Source organism: Oreochromis niloticus, linkage group LG2, assembly GCF_001858045.2.
Source record: "Oreochromis niloticus isolate F11D_XX linkage group LG2, O_niloticus_UMD_NMBU, whole genome shotgun sequence".
Lineage (NCBI taxonomy): Eukaryota > Metazoa > Chordata > Actinopteri > Cichliformes > Cichlidae > Oreochromis > Oreochromis niloticus.
The window spans coordinates 19,310,627-19,334,201 of record NC_031966.2 but is presented as its reverse complement, the minus strand read 5'-3'; the positions used below and the strand labels follow the sequence as shown (position 1 = coordinate 19,334,201).

Here is a 23,575-nt window from a genome sequence, read left to right as displayed (position 1 = left end):
TTCATACTCGCGTAATTACCCGTATTTCTATTGGGTTTGATCGTTTTTCATGGCGGATATAAGCCACATTAAATGATTGTCCAAAATAACGTTCTAATTTTACGGACAGCTTGGAATAAATTGCTTTGGCGTTCCACTCCAGGAAACCAGACTTTGTTGCACGATTTTGCTAAGCTGTGCGTTTCGTATTCATTGTTGCTTCCTGTGCCAGACTTCTGCTCTGCATAGCTGCAAACTGTAGGGCACACAGAAAGTCGCCACAAAGAAAGTTTCGCACTTGTTCAGCATTTTCTTTTTGTACTTTCCCTTACCAATTCAATAATACCTTCTGACCATCCTAGCGCACCCCATTTAAATTCCATTAATCAATGTCAAATGCTCTCACCGACTCTCTGTAATCTCACCGTGCCTCACTGTATCCTTTGAATTTACTATAAACCTTAAACTATACATTTTTTCTTTTTAAAGTGTGCTTTTAAAGGTCTTTTGTTGCAATCTGTTGCTAATGGTTTAATGCTTTCAAAAAGCATCACATGTCTAAAAACGTATATTTCTGTAAAGTGTAGAAATAAATTCATATTTCAATTGATAAACAAATGTGTTTACAAAGCTAATTATGTCTACATTTCATTCATATTTAATGTTTACATCTTTAATATTTACATGTTTGTACTTTTACTTGTGCACTTTCAAAGCACTAATAATTGTGTCTTCAATCTACCAAGTTGATTTTCCCTCATTTACCTGAGGCTAGAATTTCCTGGCTTCTGATTGGTTAGGGAAGTCACATGGGGTCCGAACAAGGAACTTGTGTTGCGTTGAAGTGTGCCAAGAGTAAGTAAGAGAGTTGAGAGTTATCTCTCTCCATCTTGCTGTTTATAGTTCAGAGAGATTCAGATGCACATAACGAACCTTCGCATATAATTTCCATAGAGGAAATAACTGGTAACGAGCAAAAGCCGGTACCTAAGTACAGAAATAAACTTAAAACAATACAAAACATCTGGTATGTCATTCTATCTACATATGTTACAGGGTCTGAAATGTGCAAAAAAACATCAGGATTTGGTTTTTAAAGAAGACCTCCTGTGCTTCTTTCTAGCTACACATATTATTAGGTTACACGAAACAAGCTCTGTCGGATTCACAGTTCAATATCATCCTTATTTATGCTATACTTGGACTTGGTGCAGGTCCTACGTTTCTCCGGTCCCTCTTTCTTATGAGTCGTTTGTTCCTTGTAAGGTTATTTTATTTATAGCCTGTACAAATTTAAACAACAGAAATGATCCAAACTCGTGTAGAGACAGCCACATTTCCATTCAAGGTCTCGAAAAAACCCAGTTTCAAAATACATGAAAAGGGTTGTTTTGTTGTGTTAACAGTGATTTAGTCATCATTAAACTGTGTTAAGAATTTGAAAATTAATGATTAATCTCAGAAGACATGACATAAGTTGCCTTTATAAGATAAAAGTATCTGTATTATTATTAGTATTGACAATACTGGTGATGTATTTACCGGGTATTGGATTGATACCAAAATGTGCAATAATGCACTGGACTAGTTTGAACAGTGGGTTTAAAGGTAGAAGTGTATATTCTCTGATCACCCTGAATATAAACATGCATTTTAAAATCACTCTCTCTGTGTTTTTTTAATAAACAGACATAATAGACCCACATTTAAATAATGCGTTAAATAAAATGATTAACATTTTTATCTGATGCTGCCTGGTGTGTGTCTGACAGTGTGCATGTTTACATGCTGAGAAGAGAGCTGCAAGTGTTAAAAAAAACAGCACACCTAAGTGAAATCACAACTGATATCTGACTGATACATATCATTCAGCCGCCATCACGCAGAGTAAATCTCAAATGCTGCAAGTCACTGGTTCCATTAGCTCACATGCAGCAACCGTGAACTCCTTATGCCCCTCTTCTCTGCAACTCTGCAATCAGCATCACAGGCTTGTCGAAAGCTCAGTGGGCAGTAATCACTTCAGAGCCAATTGCCTTACCAACACCGGCCCCCAAACATAGGCCTTAGATTGGCCTGATTATGCTCGACACAAGAGAAAACGAAGGATTACGGTTTCAAGCCTGCATGGTTTCTGAATCCATGCCGACCTCCTGGTGAGGCACAAATTGTCTGCTCTTCCCCCTTCACACCTGCTGCCAATCTTCCTTCTGCAGTGTTTTTAAAGAAACCAGAAAGATCCTTAAATTGTTAACAAGAAGCCCTTCCAATCTGAACCTCTATAGTTCTTTTCACACCTGCTTCTTGTTTTTAAGAGACTCTGTCAGTCTTAAAAGAAAGTGAGCATTTAAGAATTCTCTTTGCACACTTGACCGTAATTGAGTTGAAACACTGCAGAATTTTGTCAGTGTTGGAGACCAATATTTTTAATTATCACATGTACTATATGTTCTTTAAATACCCCATACTGCAATGTGAGCAAACAAGACATTTTTGACATCTTTATAGTAGAACATTTTTCCCTTCTGTTTTATATTGCAAAACAAATATAAAGCTTATATAAATCTAAAGCTTACAAAACCTTAACACTATATAGTTCTTATTAACTTTCAACACACTCATTATTCTTAAATGTTACATATTACCCACTATATTTAAGGTAACTCCATATTAATATATCACATTGTATTACAATATTAACTAACATTACGTTCACACATATTCTATGGCCAATGTCGTAAAAATCTAATCTAAAGGAACAGATATTTGAATAAAGACTGCTTGCTTCTTCTTTTTGTTTTTCAAATGTGTGTTGTATCTCTCAGTGCACAGCCAATTAACAGGTCTGGAACCTGAGACAAATACATTTAGAGTTAACAGCACCTTGTGGTAGCTTAGATGGGATTTATCCAAACATTTTTAATTTCATGCAGTCAAAAATCTATTTCATTTGCTTATTGAAATTTTGAAAAAACCCCAAAAAACTGTATAGTGAACACATCGAAATCAGCTGACAGAATCTTAACATTATAATGGTGTTGCAATAGTGTGAAAATAAAAAGGACATAATTACGCAATACTTTGTAATTACTATGTGGTTAACAAACTTTGCCTGGAGCTGAAAGTAGTATGCTTGGAAGTTGTGATACCGGCTGGTTCTGCTCACACAGTATTGCTTTTGCTTCCACTGAATGTGATTCTGTCAATTTCCATAAGCAGGCAGATATGCTCGCCTACACATCCCGGTAAGACTGCTTTTACGGCTCAGCCGCCGTGAGCAAGTATATTATGTGCGTATTCTCTAGTGACAGCTGCAACATGTTCCTGCTCTATGAATGTTAAATTTCACATAAAGGTGTTGGCCAGTAGCTTTAATTATAAGATGTTAAACCACTGAGTACAGACACCTGACAGTTACCTCATCCTCCAATACCTGCACCTGGTTGTGCCTGTTGGAACAGTGCCCAGAAGGCCCATTTGGTAACCCATTCATGCTGTATTGAAGTAGCAGATGGAAAGAAACTAATAATAACTCAGCATCATCATTAGACCAGCCTCATAATGTGGAGACAGCTCGTCCTCCATCTGTGACCATGAAAAATGTCAACAGTTAAATATACTGTCATCTCTATTAGAAAAACCAGTTGGTGAGCTGACACTAAACATATTACACTCACAGAGTTATCATGTGCTGCATATAAATAACAGTGTTTTCAAAGAAACATAGTTAGTCTCTATGAAACGGATGTAAGACAGCAGCAGTAATGCTCAACTTATTGCTGAAAATGGTCAAATGTAAAATATAAATATATATTTTAAAATATATATTTATATTATATATAATATAAATATATTAAATATAAAGCATATATAATTTATTTTCTCAAAACTCATAAAGTCAAAATTCGCACAATAGGATGACAAAATATGTAAGAAACTAAAACATCCTCATCCATCCTACTTCCAGTGCATCGTGACAAAAAGATGTCATTATTATAAATGTGATGATTCCTGCCATACTACCCTGCTGTGCAGATTAATGTGAAACTCATCTCTTTTTGACACTTTCTGCTGATACATGATTTCAAGAACACAGTGAATTGTGAAAGGCAGTCTGATTTAGCTCTAATTCGGCGCTTATTCTGCAGACTTCACACAGAAGTGGAGCTCTCTTCAGTAATTAAATAGCAGCGGATTTACGTTTGTATTGAATGTGGGTTTAACTTTGGATGACAATTATTCATGTCATTGTTATTAATAATGAAATCTTTGTGGTATCTACAATTACTTTTCACTGTATGTAAGGCAGTATGAAATGAAACCTTTGTTGTCTCACTTATTTATTTATTAAGAAGCACAATGACTGTAAATGGTTTCTGACCTTCTTTCATTCCTTCTGGTTTTTTCAGACCATGCCACTCTGACCTGCACGCCTTTCCTGTTCAAATAAGTTTCCCTGCTCTCCACTCACTGTTCAGTTATTTTTTCATACCTTGTTCTTGTACTAAACGAATAAATGAAAGAAATATATGTAAAAATGTATAATTACCAAACCATAAAAAAATCTAAGAAAACCAAAATCTTAGCCTGCATACCTGGAACTATATATAAATATGTATACTATACTTCGTATTTTAGGCAGACAGGCTACTGGCGACCCTGAAGAAACATGCAGATGCCTCGAGGAACATACACATAGCACCCCAGTGGTGACATATTTTTGCCTTTGCCCTCATTTTACATTTCCATCCATCTGTAAATGCTAAAAAAAAGGTCTTGTTTTTATATCCTGCCATGGCCTGCTCTGAATGTTTTTACTTTTTCTGTTTGTAATTTATTTGCCTGGTTTTTCAAAGTAAAAGTCTTTACATTTATTTATTGAGCCATGCTTTTGGTTTCATTTTTGATATTTGTGGCACTTTTCGTGAGGTAGCAGAGTGGTTAGCACTGTTGCCTTCCAGCAAGAAGGTCCTGAGTTCAATTCCATCATCAGGCCGGGGTCTTTCTGTGTGGAGTTTGCATGTATCCCTGTGTTTGTGTGGGTTCTCTCCTGGTACTGTGGCTTCCTCCCACAGTCCAAAGACATGCTGTTAGTGGGGATAGGTTAACTGGAAATTACTGTAAATTTCCCATAGGTGTGAGTGTGAATGGTTGTCTGTGTCTATGTGTTAGCCCTGCGACAGACTGGTGACCTGTGTAGGGTGTACCCTGCCTCTCGCCCCGAGACAGCTGGGATAGACTCCAGTCCCCCCACAGCCCTGAAAAGGATAAGAGGAGGATGGATGGATAACACTTTTTGTGATATGAACTAATGTTTAAGTAAATCAGAAGCAGCAGTTGAAGAAATATTCACATCATTTATTAAAGTACAAGTAGCTGTAGTAGTTGTAATTAAAAGTCATACAACTTATATTTAAGTAAAATAACACAAATATAATAACAAATGTTCTTTAAAGAATCAAAGTTTAAGTTCATTATTTGGGTAAATGCTCTTACAAAAGCTCTAAAACATGCCAAAAGGTGTCAGCATTGTTCATTTTACATGATTATCTGTTGCATGATCATTACTTTTGAAGCCAGAATGAAAATATTATGTCTGTTTAGCATTGGATGACATCTGAGAGTTTTATTTGTCTACTGTGTATATCTGATTTTATGTTACACCATCAGACACCTTACCTCGACAGTATTACAGAAAATATGTATTATTACAGTACCATTATCCTTCATTCGTCTGTTCCTATGTACATAAAATATTGTCACTTCAACTAAAGGTCCAATCCAAACAAACTTTAATTAATTAATTAGTAGTTATGTCAAAATTTTACATTTACAACATGTTCATCCTTAATACTGGCCTATTTACTGAAGTATGCCCACTAAAAATGCCTAAAAAGGCACGAAAGAAAACCCTTCATTCAACTCCACCACAAACAGAGCAGCAGCACATACAGTGCTCTGGAATGACGGAGTTGAAGAACCAGTTTGTCAGAGACTGTTCTTTTTTAGAAAGATTATTCCAGTTACTACATGCCAAGGCACTGAGGTCATTTCACACAGCTTTTTCCTCTCAGTTCATTTTCAGATGATCCTCGCGGGCCCGTCGAACAAGTACAAACGGCTACAGAAAGACAGGTGGCTTTACAGAGCCACAGGTTCACGGAGTAGATGAAGCTGTTTTCCCTTCAGTACCAGTACAAGTCCTTCTTTTCCAGATGCCGTCCTGACAAAAGGAGGACAAATGCTTAGTTCTAAAGCATGTGCAAAATAAAGTCTGTTCAGTAAAATGTTGCTGCAATATATAATGTGATATATTTGTATGTTTTATTTTTTAACAGAGAAGCAATTTTTATAATAAAGTGCACAAAACTCTTAAGTGCTACAAGTAAGGAAGCTATAGTATTAAGTGTCAACTTTTTGGGGTTTAAAAAACTCCAAAAAACAATTAGGCTACTGTAGTATAATAATCTCTATAATAATCTCTGGCACATCTGCAGACCTCCACAGTGGTCACCTTCTTAATAAATAATTTATATTAAATGTGAATCAGGTGCAAAATGGTGCATGGATACTCTCTTATGGGAATATAAAGCATGCTTCTTTTTCCTGTTAATTCAGTTGTATCAGAGATAATTTAAGAATACTAATGATATTGATTTAATGTGTTAACTTCATTTTTCTTGTTTTTGCTTTGGTTGTGAAATGAAACTAGTGAAATGAAGTATTTTTACTTATATTCCTGAATACATGCCAAAATCCAAAATACTGGAACCTGTTAAAAAATAATGGAACAGTGAAATTTGGAACAGCTCATGAAAATAATGCAAAGATGCCACGAAACTGCACTGACTCCAAGAGACTTTTAAAATCTCCTTCTGAACCGCAGAAGACAGTTTACAGCGATTATAATCATCTTAAATAAGTGAAAATCTTAAACCCTCTAATCAGAAAACATTAAGTATGTCAATTCAAAATATTTAGTTGCTTCTGTGAGTGCAGTAGTTTTTTTAAGTTTTTAATTAGCTACTCTAACTAATTATTATTGCAACCTGTCTTTCTCTGAATTTACTTTTATGCCTCCTTATATATTTTTTCGAACCTCTGAGGGATTTTTTTAACCTTATTCTAAGACAGTTCTCTATCCAAGAAGGATTTACATCATTTTCCTGTGTGGAAGCCTTTGTAAACATTCTGTATTACAGCTGCAGAATTACCAGGTTCAAAGGCTACAGCAGGGTCCACAGACTCTCTAAACCCTTGAGGTATTGTCCAGCTGGGAAGGAGCTCGGGCTTGGAACTGGAGGCAACTGGTCCCATTTCACCCCGGTCGCTGTGCAGTAGATTGAGGAGGGATGAGGCATACTGCTGACCAGTGAGACTCAACCCATCTGGGGACAGGGAGTATGCAATGGACGACAACCCTGGGCCCTCTCCTGTCCTGGTAGGGAATGTAGACCAGGAGCTAGAAGCAGTGTTTGGAGCGGTGATGGTCAGCAGACGTTGTGATGCAGGGGAGACCTGTGACACTGAGTAGGAGTCAATAGCAATGCTCTGACAAGCGCTTGCTGTGTCCTCTGTAGAGACAAAGACAGACAGTCAAAGAATGAAGATAAAACTGACTGAGTCTACTGTTAGAGTGAAGCCATGTAGTGTTAAGTTTATACTCTCACCCAATTTAATAGTTTTACAGTGTTTCTTTGTCTTTATTGCTGATTCCTTAGCATTGTAATCTTTCTTGAGAGCACGGTTGAAGTGAGCATCCACCATGCTGTTAATGTCCCCCTGGAAATATGTCAGGATGACAAAGTTGGAATGCTCCTCCACGCTAACAGCGATCGGACTGTCTGTTCTGCTCTCCATGGGTCAGCTGTGACTGGTGAACAGATAATACATAATTTTGAAAGGACACCTAAATTTAAAATGATAACAAGCATTGCATCAAAACAAAATCAATGCACCGAATGACAATAATAACAATAAAAAAAAATTAAGACAAAAACACTTATCATATAATATGACACTTGGTAGTAAGAAAATATAGAAACTATGCATGTGTGATCAAATATTTCAAAATCAGAGGCCTGAAATGCTTAATAATGCGTACGGGTTGTTAAAAAAGTCAGTCAGTGTAGCTTAAAAGTATCAAAGATTGAGATATACATACAGTATGAAAACCTCATTCGACCTGTTGTGTGAACAGAAAGAATAACTTCCATGTAAGACGACTGAACTAATAAAAACGTTTCACTTATATTTTTAGTAGCTTGTTTTTCTTACCTGACCTGATGATGACCAAAGGTGAGCAAGGAGTGCAACCTAGCATTGACTGGTTGATCAAAGTAATGATGAGCAGCAATTGAAAAAAAGATGTCGTTTGGCTTTTGTTTAAACACCAGAGTTATCTATTTGATTCCAAGAACCCACGCCAGGCGTTTTCTCTTCTGCTTAAGACAAAACGTTCCCCTCGCAGAGCCTCTAAAGTTACTGGATGTGGTAGCCTGGGTGGGCGTGTGAGCACTCATGAACACACAGCTATGAACAGAATGCTATCGAGCAGGTTTCCTCAGAACCTGAACGACAAGCTATTAAAACAATATGCAGTCCCTGTTTCAAAAAGGGGTTTGAGTTTAACTGTAGCTTGTAAGTGACTTGAGCTTTAAGTTTCCCAAACAGCACATCAGGCAGCAGAAAAATCCAACTTTAAATCATTTTTAAATAATACCAATGTGTTTCACAGATCACTTAGATGGAGCTCTCTGCACTATAAAAATAAATGCAAAATCTGTGTAAGTGTAGTTCGTCTGGTATCATTTTGACTGTCAGAGAAACACAAGAGTATCATCAGAACTAAAGTAATCACTGAAATGAAGCTAAACAAAATCAGAGCCATTTCCAATCATTTTTAAAAAAAGAGACGTGCTCAGTTTTATTTAATTTTACTTAGAGAAAAAATCAGGTCATAGGTTAAATCTCGTCATGCATGCAGACACAAAACATTGTTACTCAAAGGTGCACCGACTGAACGATCCGAGAGCTAAACTGTCAGTATAAAGTGGTAAGCCGTGACAAATCCTTTATAGGATGTCAGAAAATATACTCTAAGAAGTCAGCTAAATCCCTAATACATTATAATCCTATTGAAATTAATCGTACCTTAAAAACGACTATTACTCTCCAATATTTGCATGACATAATAATAATAATCTAGTGTGCGGAACATTACATTTACTAAAAACCTTATATTTTGCTTTGTTACAAAGAAACATTTCTTAAACAGCACTACAATGCAAGGATGTGAAAATGAATCATTTTAACCTTTAAAATGAATTGTACGCCTTTTACACTTTACTGATTTCGTAATGGATGCGCACTTTTCAAAAGTGTGCATTTTTATTTTCAGAGCCTCAAAGCAGTGCTTAATTTTCATGACTGAATTTAAGTGATGGCTTTGGACCCATTTTATCCGTGAAGTTGAGCTATATTTCAGCTTTCCCTGCACATTAGTTGCACCGGGGAGTTTGTCTTTGAACCTTTCTGTTTCTGTTTGTAATTCAACAACGGAACTGTGAAAACTTTGAAGACTTCATCCAGATGCCCATTCATGCCCCCTAGTGGCGAGTTACTGCTGCTGCTGCTGCTGAGGAGTCAGAAACTTATTGAGAGCTGCCAGAAGCGACCGAATCCGAGTTAACGAGATTCTTCTTTTTGGATCGGTCACCGACTGTCACAGAGCGGCTCCAGTCTGAACACAGAAGACAAGAAATACAAAAAACTGGGTTGTCTAACTTGAAAATGCTTCCTGTCAACCATGTGGCTATTATGCTGCAGCGTGTCATATGTCAAAATGCACTGTTTTGGTAGATACCTGAGTATTCACTGAGTCTAAAACGTCCACAGCACAGGTGGATTCTCCACTGTTTCCTCACATTTTCCTTCATCAGGCAGTGGAACAAAAACACAAAGAAGCCTTTACAAAATAAACAAAACAGAATGAGAACAACAGAGACATTCAATTTCACTCAGTTTGACATTAGGTATTATATAAATTTATGTTTTAGTTCATCTTTTTCTTTTAGCTTTGACAACACTCTTAAAGATTTCTAACACTTGAGCTAATTCTAAAAAGAAAAATCTTTGTGAGATGACAAAACCCTAACACAATTAGAAAATTACTGGAACATTAGGGAACATATTTACAGGAGCAATGGAAATTAGTCAAACTTGTGCAGCTAGTATCAAATTAATAGCAACTACAACTCAGACTTACCCTGCAAACTGTTGAGGAAAACAAACAGGTACACCAGGACTACTCTGGCAGGCCCAAATGAAAAAAAGCCAATTGACCACGTGAGGCCTAACAGAACTGTGAGACTGGCGACCGCCTTCAAGTCCAGCACAGAGCCATGGCTGTTTGCGGACAGCTTATTGGCCCCAATCTGTTTAATTTGGATCAGAACCATGATGAAGACGGACATGTTGCACAACAGGGTCAGACCAATAAATGCCACCACTGTCACAAAGAAGACAACGTCATTCTGTATCCAACAGCTGTAGGAAGAGAGGGAGAACTAGATAAGTCAAAATGTAGTTTAAAGAGTGAGCTATTGCAATCCCATCAGTGCCATTCATTTATCCAGGCTTCTGCTGTGAGATGACTGGTTCATCAACTCAAACGCACATAGTAAATTGGACACCACAGCCTCATTATTTTCATATTTTATGTTCATCCACACAAACTAACAAGTGCAAATTAGCATTCTCTTTATTTGCTTATTACACTAATTATATTTCTAATCCAGTATTTATATCAGTAATATTGCGGAACTGCAGTACTTACAATGTTTCAGTGGAATCAAGGACTATTTCATTTTCTGCATCAGCAAGACTGCCGTAGGCATCTTTATCTATGACCAGCACCAGGCTCACTATTACTGCAGGAATACCTGTGAGAAAACAAGTCAACTTTATTCTGTTTGTTCATCCCAAACCTAATCCTAACCCCATTTTATTATTTTGATCTAATTTGAAACTTTTTCTTCCATGGCATGCATTTTTAATTTCTCTTTGATATTTGGGCTGATTGGGACCTGATGAATGTAAACACAAAGAATTACCAGATTTTTTTTTTTTACCTGATTTTTGTTTCTAAGAAAAATGAGAGCCATATATAAGGATATTTGTTAAAAAATTTCGATAGAACAGTAGCAGTATAATGTCCTCGTAAGTGGATATCAGGTCCTTGTAGAGCAAAATTAAGTATTTTGGCCTAATAACCCAAAATGTGATGTCCACATATGTGGACGCCAGGTCCTAGGAGGTTAAATTTCTTCAATCGTTTTCACATTGAGAGCATAAATAAGCCAATACCAAAACTTAAAATGACTATTTGCGTAGGAGTGAACAAAACATTCCTGAGAAATGTATTTCAAGAACACATTTTGGATGTTTTGGGGAAATTTATTCAGTTGCAAGTCCAAAAGTAAAGTTTAACTCCATCCCCAACCAATCAAGATCCATTAATGTACCCAATCTGTCAGTGAAAGCCACCTAGCAGAGGAATTTTGTTTCTACAGAAAGGGGCACATAGAAATGTTTCCTTACCCCATCCTGTAATGCAGAACTTGAGGATATAAGAGGGAATATATGTGTTAAAGACTTTGACCAATGCGAGATACATGTGCACAGCTTCCAGGCCCATCCACGTGAATGAGGCCAACATGAAATAGTGGAGCGTTGCAGCAGTGGCAATACAAAGACCATAACTGGAGAAAGATGAGAGCCAAGCGTTTAGAAGGAAGAGCATGCTCAGCCCCTGCAGTGCAGCTGACAGGTTGATGAGTATCTTAGATGGGTAATCTTGTCGCAGCTTCCTGTGGTAAATAAATGGATAATGAGACCACAGTGCAGACTGATGCTTTAAAAGTCACTCCAAAATTATTACTATGTACTACAGATTTAATCTCTTATCTACATGATTTCAGCATATACAGATGTTTCCATACACTCATTATGAGCATGACTGTTATGTTAATTTGGGTAACTTCTGGGCTTTTAATGATTTCTTTGGAATGACTGTACACCACGCAATTGGGTACACAAATTTAAGAACTTAAGAATTTATATTAGTTCTCAGTATTGATCAAGCCAATGAGTTCTGCCAAACAAATCATTTTTTATGCTAGTAAAGAGAAACTACCAGCCAATCATGATCAATAACAAGAAGCTGATATGTCTTGAATTCGTACAGTTAAAGACACTGTCGAACCTTCAGAATCACTCACATTGGTGTTGTTTTGTAAAGTCATCAAAGATGTATGCTGTACAATCATTTCACACTGGAAAAAGAGCACTTCACAGAAATAATTAGAAGTCCCAAATTACCATGAAATCTGTGCCCACGATCAGTGTATGGAAACTTCTGACCACAAATTTCATATGCTCAAATCTACTGCAATGCAAAGTCAGTAGTCTTAGCATTAGTATCAGTGACTTACTCAAAAATAAGGTAGGTGAGTAGAGTGAGGCCGAGAAAGATGGAGGATATACCACATCCAATATATGATATCACTGTCAGAATCTGTTCATTAACCTTACTGAAAGGAGTTCTTTCTACATTCTGAAACACAAAAAGAACAAAACCTAAACACTGGCATCGCCTACAGTGGCATCAAGGAGACACAGGCATGGAGAGCAGGGCTTATCCTCTCACAGCTATTTGAAAACTAATAATATGACAACAATTTTATTTTTACACAGAGTGACTTTAATACCACTGTCTCACATTCCTGGCAAAAAAATACCCAGGCAGTCACCACTGACCAGATTGCACACAGTATGTTGGCGCCTGTAGGAGTTTGTTTTCTAGTTAAATCTATAAAGCAAAAAACAGACCAATGACTCACCAGGAGCACAGCAAAATGTGTGAGGTGATCACAGAGACAGCTGGTCTGATATGGAGAAATACTCTTGGTTTCACAGCCGCTGCTGTTCCAACCACCCCGCCCACCTGACACACACACACACCAGCAAAGATACACCCACACATGCACACAAACACAAGCACATAGTTTGATTAAATCTTCTTATCAACAGATGCACAGCCTCAACAGTTTGGAAAGCTTTATTAAATTTAGGGGTTCGGAGTTACAGTCAATCAACTAAATCCAGTAATAAAGAATTTTTGACTCACCATTCTTATGAAAATCCCAAAACATGCATTGTACTTTGTCCAGTGGCTGTAAATATCGAGAAGTGGAATGATGTTAGAGTCACATACACTTTCATGTCACTCACAAACTGAAAAGCATTTGTTTGTCACCTTTTTAGGAATTTGATGACTGAAGGTCACCACTACTCGATCTTCCAGGTTCATGATTTTGCTGTCATTGATGCTGGCAGATACTACGTATGAGTTCAACGTCCAGTTGCTCTGCGCATTGTTTATGTCCAGGTCCTGTTTAAAACAAAACGGCCGTCACATCAACAACCAGATTAAAGACTCGTAGAAAGCAACAATAGTGGGGCTACGGTTTTGTGAAGGCCATTGAAGATTTACTGAATTCTTAATTTAATTTGTAAATATAGAAATATGTAGAATTCTGCCACTGAGATCATGTGCTTTCAACTGGTTTACTCTAACAATTTGTGAATGAACTCAACTGGTTTCACAACTTAACACCTTCCTGCTGTCCAGTAAAAGGAACTGCTGTTATTTTGATTCCAGTTCCGACCAGATCATGCCAGTTTCAGCCAGGATGACAGAGCAATGCAGGTCCACCATGCACAAGTAAAACTGCATCCGATTGCACTTCCCACTTGTGGGGGCTAGTGTACTCTAGAATCAAGCTAAGCCTGCAAAATAAGCTATAGATTAAACTGATAATGTGTTTGTAGGGTAAACATCAAGCTGAGAACCTGCGGAAAAAGTTAGTATGAAAAGTGTAAAAGGTAAATAACTAATCTGACCCTATCCAAAGATAGCAGAATCTAGCTATCTCTCTTATGTGATGGTAAAAAAAATGGTTGTCTGGCACCACAGGGGGTCACTGCATCCAGCCAAGAAGTTATGTGGCACTTAATATCCCTGTGAAACCTCAAACTGACCCTATTACAGTAAGCCAGATATAATTTTTGGTTTTCTCTAGTTAGTTACAGTTGTGAGTGGTTGTGTCATGTGTTTTAATGTAACGCTAGGTTTATTTTCTCCTCGCTCCAGCTTTATGGATTTATCAAGATTTCAGAAACAAAGCAACCTTTCCAAAGTCGAAGTTGTAAATATAACACCTAATAAACTGTAGATTTTTGAAGAAGAAAGAATAACAAGAACAACAATTAACAAACAATGTAACAAATAACACGGGAAGAATAAAGTACCTGAAAAAGCTCGTGTGTTCCATAAAACTGAAACTGAACACGAGTTGTATTTCTCTCTCCAGTAGAGAAAAATTCATTGAGTGCAGAAGGCAAAGAGATTGTTGCATTTGCTGTGGGATGGGGTTTATTCACAAAGCCCTGGTCGACAAACATCTGAGAAAGAAAAACAGGGTCACATTGCTGCACACTCCTTTAAAACTGCCTGTATGGATCATGGAGCTTTTCCTGTTAAAACCCAATCTGCCATGACTGCTCGAGGCCACAATATCTGTTTCTCAAAACAGGCACCTGTATTTTCAAGGGCATTATTGCAACTGAATCTATCCTATAGGCAGTCAAGTGGAAACTGTTTTTCTTTTTTGTTCTTTTTTTTTTTTTTGCACTGAGTAAATATAAATATAGCTCTTCATTTACTTTTGCATTTTTTATATATTTTTTAACTTTTGTAATTAAGGGAAATTTCTAATATGCCAAATTCACTTCCCTCTTCATTAGAGCATTTCCAACCTCTCACCTCAGGGTTCTTAGTTGGTGAAACAATTGACGCACCAAAGGTGAGACCACTGAATTCCTCTGGAGCCACATTGATCATGGAAAACCCCAGTGGGGGAGCTGTTAAATTAGCAGATTCACCTTGGAATATCATATTATCCGCCATCCTGTCTGTCAGATTGAGGAAACTTTTTGCAAGGAGGAAAAACATATAGATTAGCATATAAATAAGAACTGGATTCAGAAGAAATGCACAGCTCATCAAACTTGGGCAGGAGTCACACTTTCATTTTTCCTTACGTGTTTGAAACCGGAGTAACATCAGTGTTGGAAAGCAGAATATCAGAAACAATAGTGACGATGTTGGCTCCAACCGCAGAGTTAACGATGCTTTCATCGACCACTTCACTGAGCTTTTCCACCACAGATTCCAGGTGAGAAGGCGAGAGCTCTGAGCTATTGCCTAACTGAATAACTACAAGGTCCTGAATCACCACCACAACCTCAGCCGCATTACCTGGAAATCATTAACACCAGAGTTTTTTTGCTTTGTTCTTTTGGCTTGTGTTGAAGCTGTGAAGAAATGGGAATAAAAACAGACTGCACGTCGATCCTCTTACCAGGAGTGACAGTGATATTGTTAAGGTCCGATATTGATAGATGTTGGTGGCAGTTCTTCATGTTAGGATCAGCCCATCTGGTCGTGTCAGTTTCAATGTCTAACTTACTAAATAGACAAGAGAATTGACGGGAGGAGGAAATAATAAAAAGAGGATATTAAACATCTTTATGGTCTGATCTAATTGAATTTGTTGCACAAAGTTGCACTGTATCTATATCTTGGCTTCTGGAAGAAAAAAGAAAGAAGAAGAAAAAAAAACAACCCTGTCCTGGGCCAATAATGATTTTAATAAACCTTAGCGTAATCTTAACGTTTCACTAAGAGATCATAAAATTGATTACCCCTATTACACACTCATTTCCGCGTCGTGATAATGCAATCATTGAAGCATAAAAAAACTGAAGTTTGTCATTACACTAATAATCAACTTAAAGGAAATTGATTTTTTTCAGATTGAGCTGCAGGCTGGCAGGGATCCGTCAGTGTGTGGGGTCAGAACTGCACATGGTGTGGGTGGAGTAGCTGGAACAGGGCCTTATATGAGGAGCTTTCCTCATCTTGCTGAACTGACTGTGTGCAGAACAGATTGTTCTGACAAAGATCACAGAGATCTTAATAAGTTAAAAGAAGATAGAAAGAACCCCCTATTTTCCCCCATATTTCATTATCAAGATAAATTGATATTTCATAGCAAGACATGTATAAAATAAAGCTTGTCTCATTGACAAACAAATATGAGCCTACTTTGTTATTATATGGGGGATATTGTGTAATAATCTCTTATATAGCAATAAAGCAGTCTAACGGTCTGATAAACAGTGCTATTAAAGCGTCATTGCCTCTGGTCAAATATTAAATCTGCCAATTAGGAATATGATAATGTCTTACCAGAGTCTGAAGGCTCTCTCAGATGTTGGCGAGATGCATCCCATTACTTGGATTCTTTGTGGAAATGTTTCAGGCCATATGTATTTTCCATAGATTGTGAAGCTAGTGTCTTCTGAACAGTTTTTTGGCACTGAAAAAAAAATACTGTTAGTCTTCCATAACTTATCTAGATTTCAGTTTTTGATTGTATCAGAAATACAGCTTACCTATATGTCTGATCATCAATTCCACAGTTTGGATAATAATGGAGTGATTTTGATACTTTGACGCCAAGGCAGCTTGAATTCGGATTTCAATTTCTGCCACAGTGTTTTTGTTGCATTCCTGAACATGGAAGGCACAGTAATATCTGATGATGAAATATGCAGTTAGTAGTTAGAGACACCGATTTTAACAAGTATTTCTGAATTTGAATATAAATGAAGTTGAATTACAGTATTACAGAAAACCAGACATAAATATATTTCTTTCTTCCATATTTGTTGTCACTTACTGTTTTGGTTGGTCCTGAGAAATCTAAAGAAAGAAACAGAGACAGCTAAACGTAAATGGAGTCATTCTTGTCTAATATTAAAATGGATTATACAGGGTGGGCCATTTATATGGATACACAGTAATAAAATGGGAATGGTTGGTGATATTAAAGTCCTGTTTGTGGCACATTAGTATATGTGAGGGAGCAAACTCCTCAAGATGGGTGGTGACCATGGTAGCCATTTAGAAGTCGGCCGTCTTGGATACAACTTTTGTTTTTTCAATAGGAAGAGGGCCATGTGACACATCAAACTTATTGGTAATGTCACAAGAAAAACAATGGTGTTCTTGGTTTCAATGTAACTTTATTCTTTCATGAGTTATTTACAAGTTTCTCTTTGTTCACAGCCATTGACACGTCGAAGAGGTTAACACGTGAGGAGCGGATCGAAATTGTGTTGATATCTGGTGAACGCAGTAACCGGGTCATTGCAGCAGATTTCAATGCAAGACACCCTACGAGACCACCCATCTCCCATGCTACAGTTAGCAAACTGCTTGCTAAGTTTCGTGAAACTGATTCAGTGTTGGATTTGCCAAAATGTGGACGCAAGAAAACTGTCACTAATGAAGAAACATCAGTGGCTGTCCTAGCTTCATTCAGCAAGAGCCCACAGCGTAGCACTCGCCGCATGTCACTGGAGAATGGCATTAGTCGAACATCCCTTCGGCGGATATTAGCTACTCACAAATGGCACCCTTACATGCTCCAGCTACTGCAGCATCTCAACGAGGATGACCCAGATCGGCGCACAGAATTTGCAGAATGGGCAAAACAAAAACTGGAACAGGACCCTCAGTTCACGCAGAAGATTTTGTTCAGTGATGAGGCAAACTTTTATGTGAATGGTGAAGTTAACAAACAAAACCACCGCTATTGGTCTGACACTAACCCACATTGGATGGATCCCTCCAAGACTGTTGGAACAACAAAAGTGATGGTTTGGTGTGGTATATGGGGTACAATGATAGTGGGTCCATTCTTCATCAATGGAAACCTCAAGGCCACTGGATATTTGAAATTGCTACATGATGATGTGTTTCCCTCTTTATACACTGAAGCTGGCACATTCCCTGAGTTTTTCCAGCAAGATGGTGCACCACCACATTATGGGTGCCAGGTCCGAGCATTCCTAGATGAACAGTTTCCTGGAAAGTGGATTGGTCGTCGTGGGCCAGTTGAATGGCCCCCAAGGTCTCCCGATCTGACCCCCTTAGACTTTTATCTTTGGGGTCATCTGAAGGCAACTGTCTATGGTGTGAAGATACGAGATGTGCAGCACCTGAAAGTACAGATACTGGATGCCTGTGCTGGCATTTCTCCTGCGGTGTTGCTATCAGGGTGTGAAGAGTGGGAGAAGAGGGTTGCATTGACAATCCAACACAATGGGCAACACACTGAACACATTTTATAAGTGGTCAGAAACTTGTAAATAACTCATGAAATAATAAAGTTATGTTGAAACCAAGCACACCATTGTTTTTCTTGTAACATCACCAATAAGTTTGATGTGTCACATGGCCCTCTTCCTATTGAAAAAACAAAAGTTGTATCCAAGATGGCCGACTTCTAAATGGCCACCATGGTCACCACCCATCTTGAGGAGTTTGCCCCCTCACATATACTAATGTGCCACAAACAGGACTTTAATATCACCAACCATTCCCATTTTATTATGGTGTATCCATATAAATGGCCCACCCTGTACATTACTATACTTTATAGGCCCTCTCTTGCTTCTATAGTTGAGCGCGTACTCACCATTAAATTGGAATAATGCTCCATGTTTCTATAAAATATTAGACAGACATATTTGTATGGCAAACATGTTAAAAGGGTCTAAAATGTGCAATAAAAATGAAGTTCTATTGCTACCCACCTGACAGCATTCTCTTTTATGTCAAGATTCAGTACACTCATCGTGTTATTCACTTCTAGCTGCTTTTTCACCTTTTGCCAAAAACAAAAGAAATGTGTTTAAACTGTTTTGCTTTTTTTTCTAAGTATCTTTCAAGTGCAATTATATTAGTGTGTTACCCATTTCTCAATGATATCTTTTGGATCCAAAGGGCTGCCAGTCATATTTAAGACCAAATCAACTCTAAAGAATTGATCTGGTTCTACAGCAGGAGGAAAAACAGTTAAACAGTTAATTTGACAATGTGTTTGAAAAACTGTAACTATTATGATTACTTGTGAAACTAAACTTTTAAAAAAACACCTCTTAAACTCTCTCAATACTTTTTTGAAAGAAAGGAATTTAATCTGTGGGAATCTACATGAACATTGATGTGAACATTTTATTGTTTAACAGTGTCCTTGTGCAGATCACCCATCATCTGATTTCATTCAGTGATTTATTTGAATGGACATTTTGTGATATAACAAAGTAAACAGTTGAACCTGTTTACTGAAGAAGAAACAAGAACAAATAGAATTCATAAATGTGATTTATGTGAGTCGTTCAGTGAACTGACCAACAGTGTCATTGACATGCAAAGACTCTCTGGTCGTTGACGTATTTGCTGGATGAACTGATGGACTGAGAGTTGGCGCTGTCGCTGCAAATTTAAGTGATATGTTTATAACAAAGCTTGTCAGGAATGTCTTGCAGACTTTGCTTCACATGACAAAACATATTTCGTGCAATCGATTTAGACAATGTACTTCTAATTGTTATATTTTTACAGGCAGGCTCACTTGGTGTATCGATACCGGAGCTGACAGTTGGTGCAGGTTCTGTCGCCGTGGAGAATTGCTCTGAAAGGAAAAAGAAAGAAAGCTTTAAGTACAATTAGGTGTATTTAGAATTGCAGGAATGTGCACTGGTTCTAATTATGCCTGTGGGTGTGAAATATAAACACATGGAAAGTTCATACATTTTTATATTTTAGGCTAATCCAGTAGTGCACTAAAGTACAAAAGAAGGTTATTTTACATGCATGTGTGTGTGAGCGAACTATGCAGAGTATACTCACCTACAGGAAGTACAACGATGTCGTTGGCCTGAACTGACAGATTGAGGAAGTTTAAAGGGGAGCGCAAACTAAGCAATGCTGTAATCTCTGCCTGCACCACTTCAACATCAGTAGGAGGATTCACATTTATGTGCACTTCACAGTTGAAACTAGAAATAAATCCAAAATACATGAGCTTGTTTGCAGCCGTGTAATTTATGATTCCGTCTCGTTTTTTCTAGGTTTTTATTACATCTTACCAGTTGTCACAGATTGTGTTTGATAACAGTTCCAATTCCTGAAAAAAACCAGAAATCTTTCAGAACTTTACTGGAAAGTTATGTGGTTTTATTTGCTTATAGTTTCCCTCTTTGCATCACGACTGATATCAGGGTTTGTGTAGGACGATTACTTCCTCAGAAAAATAAAGACTTTCATTTATTCATTAATTAGTTTCTTTTTTGAGAACTTTACTGTTTCTTTCCACTGAAAATCAAATTGTACCTGAGTTTGGTCTTTGTCTAGAGTAGCAGAATCATTAACTATGGGGCAGCTACTGCTGGATGGGAACAGAGAGAACAGAAATTAGAGACAGGAGTGTTTTCAAGAACAGCTGTTATAATTAGCAAACATTTAGAATGACAGCATTTCTATTATTTAACTGAAGGGCCATGCTCAAACACAAATTTGAGATACTTGTATGTCATTTATTTATTTAGTAGTTTTGCGTTCTGCGTTTTTAGGTGTACTGAGAGAATGATAAGCTTTGAAAAAACATCTTACCATGGGGATGACACTAAGATGCTATGGATAGATATGTTTTGGGGTAAAATTCTCTCCAACTGGTAAAAGAGGACAGAGACGGTCAATTACTGTGAAAGACAAATCTGGGTATTTGCATTCAGGCAGGTTTTTCTTACCCAGATTTTAGAGATTTCCTCCGGTGACAACAAAAGATTCCCCAGGTTTAAAGTGTTAAATATGCATGTCTCCATTTTGACTGTGTAGAATGACCATGCTAAAAAAATATAGAAAGAAGAACGAATGAACTGTTTTTATCTTAAATTGTAGTTTACTAACTGCAACATTATCCCCCCCTCTTAGGACATCTTAGGACAAAACATTTTTAATAAGTTCAAACTGTGATTAACTTTGTCATGAGCAATCTCACAATGCCTTGTGGGTAATTTTCTGTTTTCCAAACTTTATTTAAAATATCCAACATTTGAAATATCATCCACCCATTTTCATATTTGCTATAGGGACGGAGCCTAGCCCAGCAGATTTTGAGTGAGAGCGGAGGTACATCCTGGACACGCTGCTATCACAACTCTAACACAGAGATGGACAAAGATTTGAGCTCACATTCACCAATAGCCATTTTAAAATTAACCCAACATGCATGTCTTTGGAATGTGGGAGAAAGGCAGAGCACCTGGAAAGAACCCATGCAGGCTTAGGAAAACAAACAAACTCCAGAGAGACTAATCTTTAACTGGCCAGCAGGAGAAAAACTGGAATTTTTATGTTGTAAGGTGAAAAGTCCCAGAATAAATGCCATATTTGACATTTCAGCCTAAGACACCAAAACAGACTGAGGACCATGAATGCATCATCAAGGCTATCTGAACACCACTTTAAGAGTTTACAGATGGGCAGATATTTTTCCATAATGTGTTGCTCCAAAAATGTCCACAACACAACAGCTCAAAGTGCTGCATATGAAATAATGTAAATCACACAGAGGAAAGTTTCCCAAAAAATATTTTATCATCTCAAGACTGAAAATATCTTAAGAAATTTGCACTGAGAAAACATTATCTTTAAACTTGCGAGTCATGTTTTATAAGAATATATTTCAGAATATGAATTTTAGGCTTGCTTATGTTGTTGGGAAGTTCCCTGTTAGCTGGAAAACTGTGCATAGTCCAAACTAGATGACTGTGAAATGCAAAAATAAAAGTCCATAATGTATTTACCACAGTGTAGGTTGATGTTGGGCTCAGGAGGGCAGTCATAGGTCCACTGCTTTAGGTCCCAGCTCACCAAATCCCCATCTGTACAGTTCAGGTTTTTCAGTTCTCCAAGGCTCCATTCTCTGGCCCACATCCTAAACAGACCAATCTCACCTACCAAGTTAGTGCCAGTCTCCGGTTGGATTTCACCATTTGCGTTTACATAATGAGACACCCCAAGAGTGAGAGTGCCGTTTTTGGACAATTGCTGGCTTGTTGTTAGAGATATTTCAATCAGAAAGGTACTGTTGATGGAGATTCTTAGTCGCTGAGCTTGCCCCGACCAGGTAAGACAGACAGAGTGCCACTCATTCACTGTAAGATTATTTTGAAATTGCCACTCCTCTCCGAACAACTTTACGAATAGTTTTCCATTTTTGCCTCCAAATCCCAGCTGCGTCTCTCTGTTTCCTGGAGCTTTGTATTCAAAACCTGTCCAGTCTGCTGAAACGGTGCGACGTAAACTCATGCACACACTCAGCTCCCGGAGGGCTGGTACCGAAACCCCCGAGTGTAACTGCCACAAACATGGTTGGAATTGAAACACCAGCTTCTTGCCCCACAGGCTGGTACTAGCAAAGGTTGCTGAGATTAAAACATGGGAGGAAATTACACAGATGGAAAGAAATATGAAAAGACAGAATACAGATTATATAGAGTAAAGTAATTCCTTTTTTTTTTTCTTCAATCACTCACAGTTAATTTTTGTTAAAATTTAGATATCAACTTTCCCAAAAGATGATTTTTTATTTTTTTTTTAATTATTGTGTTTTTACAGATACTATTTTATGGCACAACATGCAATATTTTAAATATTTTTTTGTCTTACTTGAACCCAGAGGACAAGCTGACATAAATATACAGAAACAGATGGCCAGAGAAGACAGACTTCTGATGGAGTTCATGGCAGCAGACGAAAATGCTTTCTGTGCGAGTCAAGTGGTCACCTGCTGAAGGGCGACAGTGACATTCATTCACCTTAAAAAAAAAAACAACCCAAAAAACTCCCAAAATAAAGAAAACAAAACTTATCAATAAACATACATGTGTGACAAAAGACTTACCATGGTCTCCTTGACGTGGTTGAAACCTAAAAATGAACTAGTTTTAAGCAAGCAGAGCCCTCAGACTGCTGGCAGCGTCACTTTTGACTCCATAAGACCTCCACACCCTATTCCCCGTAGTTCGCCGAGTTACTCATTAATCGCAGGCAATAAACATGACTACCAAACAAGGCAATTCAAAACCCATGCCCACATGAAACCTCAGCAAAAGAAGTGTTTATTCTAAACACATTTAATTCCTATTTGTTCAATATCAGCACCGAGTTTAAGTGATATGTTGACAGTTGTCAGGAACTGCTTTCATTTAACATACTTGTTTCGTGTAAATGTGCTGAGGAGATTCCTTCTGTCTCAATGCATAATAATTTTATTTTGAGGGTTCCTCCATAAACCGATTTCCACATGTGGGCGAATACTACTGTGAACTGTTCTGATGGATACGGAGACTGTGTTTCTAACGCAGGAGATTTGTTTTATAGACACAAAACATATTGTTATAATTTTTAATTTCTTGTACAACCAGAATATTTCCAGGTTAATTATGTGAGTATATTCACGTGCGTGTGTGTATCTGTGTGCCTGCGCATAAATGTGTGTTTGATGTTATTGTACGTGTACTTTACAATTCTCTTCTAGTGATAACTCTTCAA

The 23,575-nt window shown here is 37.6% G+C and overlaps 2 protein-coding genes across 4 annotated transcripts; both read right to left on the bottom strand.

Moving 5' to 3' along the window:
• Positions 1 to 5,316: 5,316 nt before the first annotated feature.
• Positions 5,317 to 8,786, bottom strand: vgll1 (vestigial like family member 1). The gene is made up of 4 exons (XM_013271349.1): positions 8,257 to 8,786; positions 7,650 to 7,852; positions 7,194 to 7,553; positions 5,317 to 6,202 (listed from the first exon to the last, which is right to left on the bottom strand). The coding sequence occupies exons 2-4, from the start codon at positions 7,837 to 7,839 to the stop codon at positions 6,165 to 6,167; spliced, it is 588 nt and encodes a 195-aa protein (XP_013126803.1). The 5' UTR covers positions 7,840 to 7,852; positions 8,257 to 8,786; the 3' UTR covers positions 5,317 to 6,164.
• Positions 8,787 to 8,899: 113 nt separating this feature from the next.
• On the bottom strand, positions 8,900 to 23,060 carry adgrg4a (adhesion G protein-coupled receptor G4a). Of its 3 annotated transcripts, none has more exons than XM_013271347.3 (29): positions 22,926 to 23,060; positions 22,691 to 22,811; positions 21,826 to 22,446; positions 20,767 to 20,864; positions 20,630 to 20,688; positions 20,351 to 20,405; positions 20,107 to 20,144; positions 19,868 to 20,016; positions 19,590 to 19,649; positions 19,367 to 19,450; positions 18,927 to 19,009; positions 18,769 to 18,839; positions 18,651 to 18,678; positions 16,848 to 16,870; positions 16,561 to 16,703; positions 16,355 to 16,484; positions 15,465 to 15,571; positions 15,145 to 15,361; positions 14,867 to 15,032; positions 14,353 to 14,505; positions 13,298 to 13,432; positions 13,169 to 13,214; positions 12,882 to 12,985; positions 12,474 to 12,595; positions 11,581 to 11,849; positions 10,817 to 10,922; positions 10,247 to 10,527; positions 9,845 to 9,946; positions 8,900 to 9,721 (listed from the first exon to the last, which is right to left on the bottom strand). In XM_013271347.3, exons 2-29 carry the CDS (start codon positions 22,764 to 22,766, stop codon positions 9,633 to 9,635), a joined length of 3,615 nt encoding a protein of 1,204 aa, XP_013126801.1. In that variant the 5' UTR covers positions 22,767 to 22,811; positions 22,926 to 23,060; the 3' UTR covers positions 8,900 to 9,632. The 3 variants fall into 3 exon arrangements, with proteins under 3 accessions (XP_013126801.1, XP_019220342.1, XP_013126802.1); XM_019364797.2 differs by having other exon boundaries at positions 20,351 to 20,402; XM_013271348.3 differs by having other exon boundaries at positions 22,691 to 22,808; positions 22,926 to 23,053.
• Between the last annotated feature and the right edge of the window lie 515 nt (positions 23,061 to 23,575).

What these genes read in the sequence shown, in the direction of transcription:
- vgll1 (XM_013271349.1), bottom strand. Translation starts at nt 7,839, where the DNA reads ATGGAGAGCAGAACAGACAGTCCGATCGCTGTTAGCGTGGAGGAGCAT. An exon ending in CTGTAAAACTATTAAATTGG is followed by an intron (nt 7,554 to 7,649) that starts GTGAGAGTATAA and finishes TTGTCTCTACAG; the next exon opens with AGGACACAGCAAGCGCTTGT. An exon ending in TGCTGTAGCCTTTGAACCTG is followed by an intron (nt 6,203 to 7,193) that starts GTAATTCTGCAG and finishes TCCTTTTGTCAG; the next exon opens with GACGGCATCTGGAAAAGAAG.
- adgrg4a (XM_013271347.3), bottom strand. Translation starts at nt 22,766, where the DNA reads ATGAACTCCATCAGAAGTCTGTCTTCTCTGGCCATCTGTTTCTGTATA. An exon ending in CATCGTTGTACTTCCTGTAG is followed by an intron (nt 19,650 to 19,867) that starts GTGAGTATACTC and finishes TTTTCCTTTCAG; the next exon opens with AGCAATTCTCCACGGCGACA. An exon ending in TTTCCTCAACAGTTTGCAGG is followed by an intron (nt 9,947 to 10,246) that starts GTAAGTCTGAGT and finishes TATTTTGTAAAG; the next exon opens with GCTTCTTTGTGTTTTTGTTC.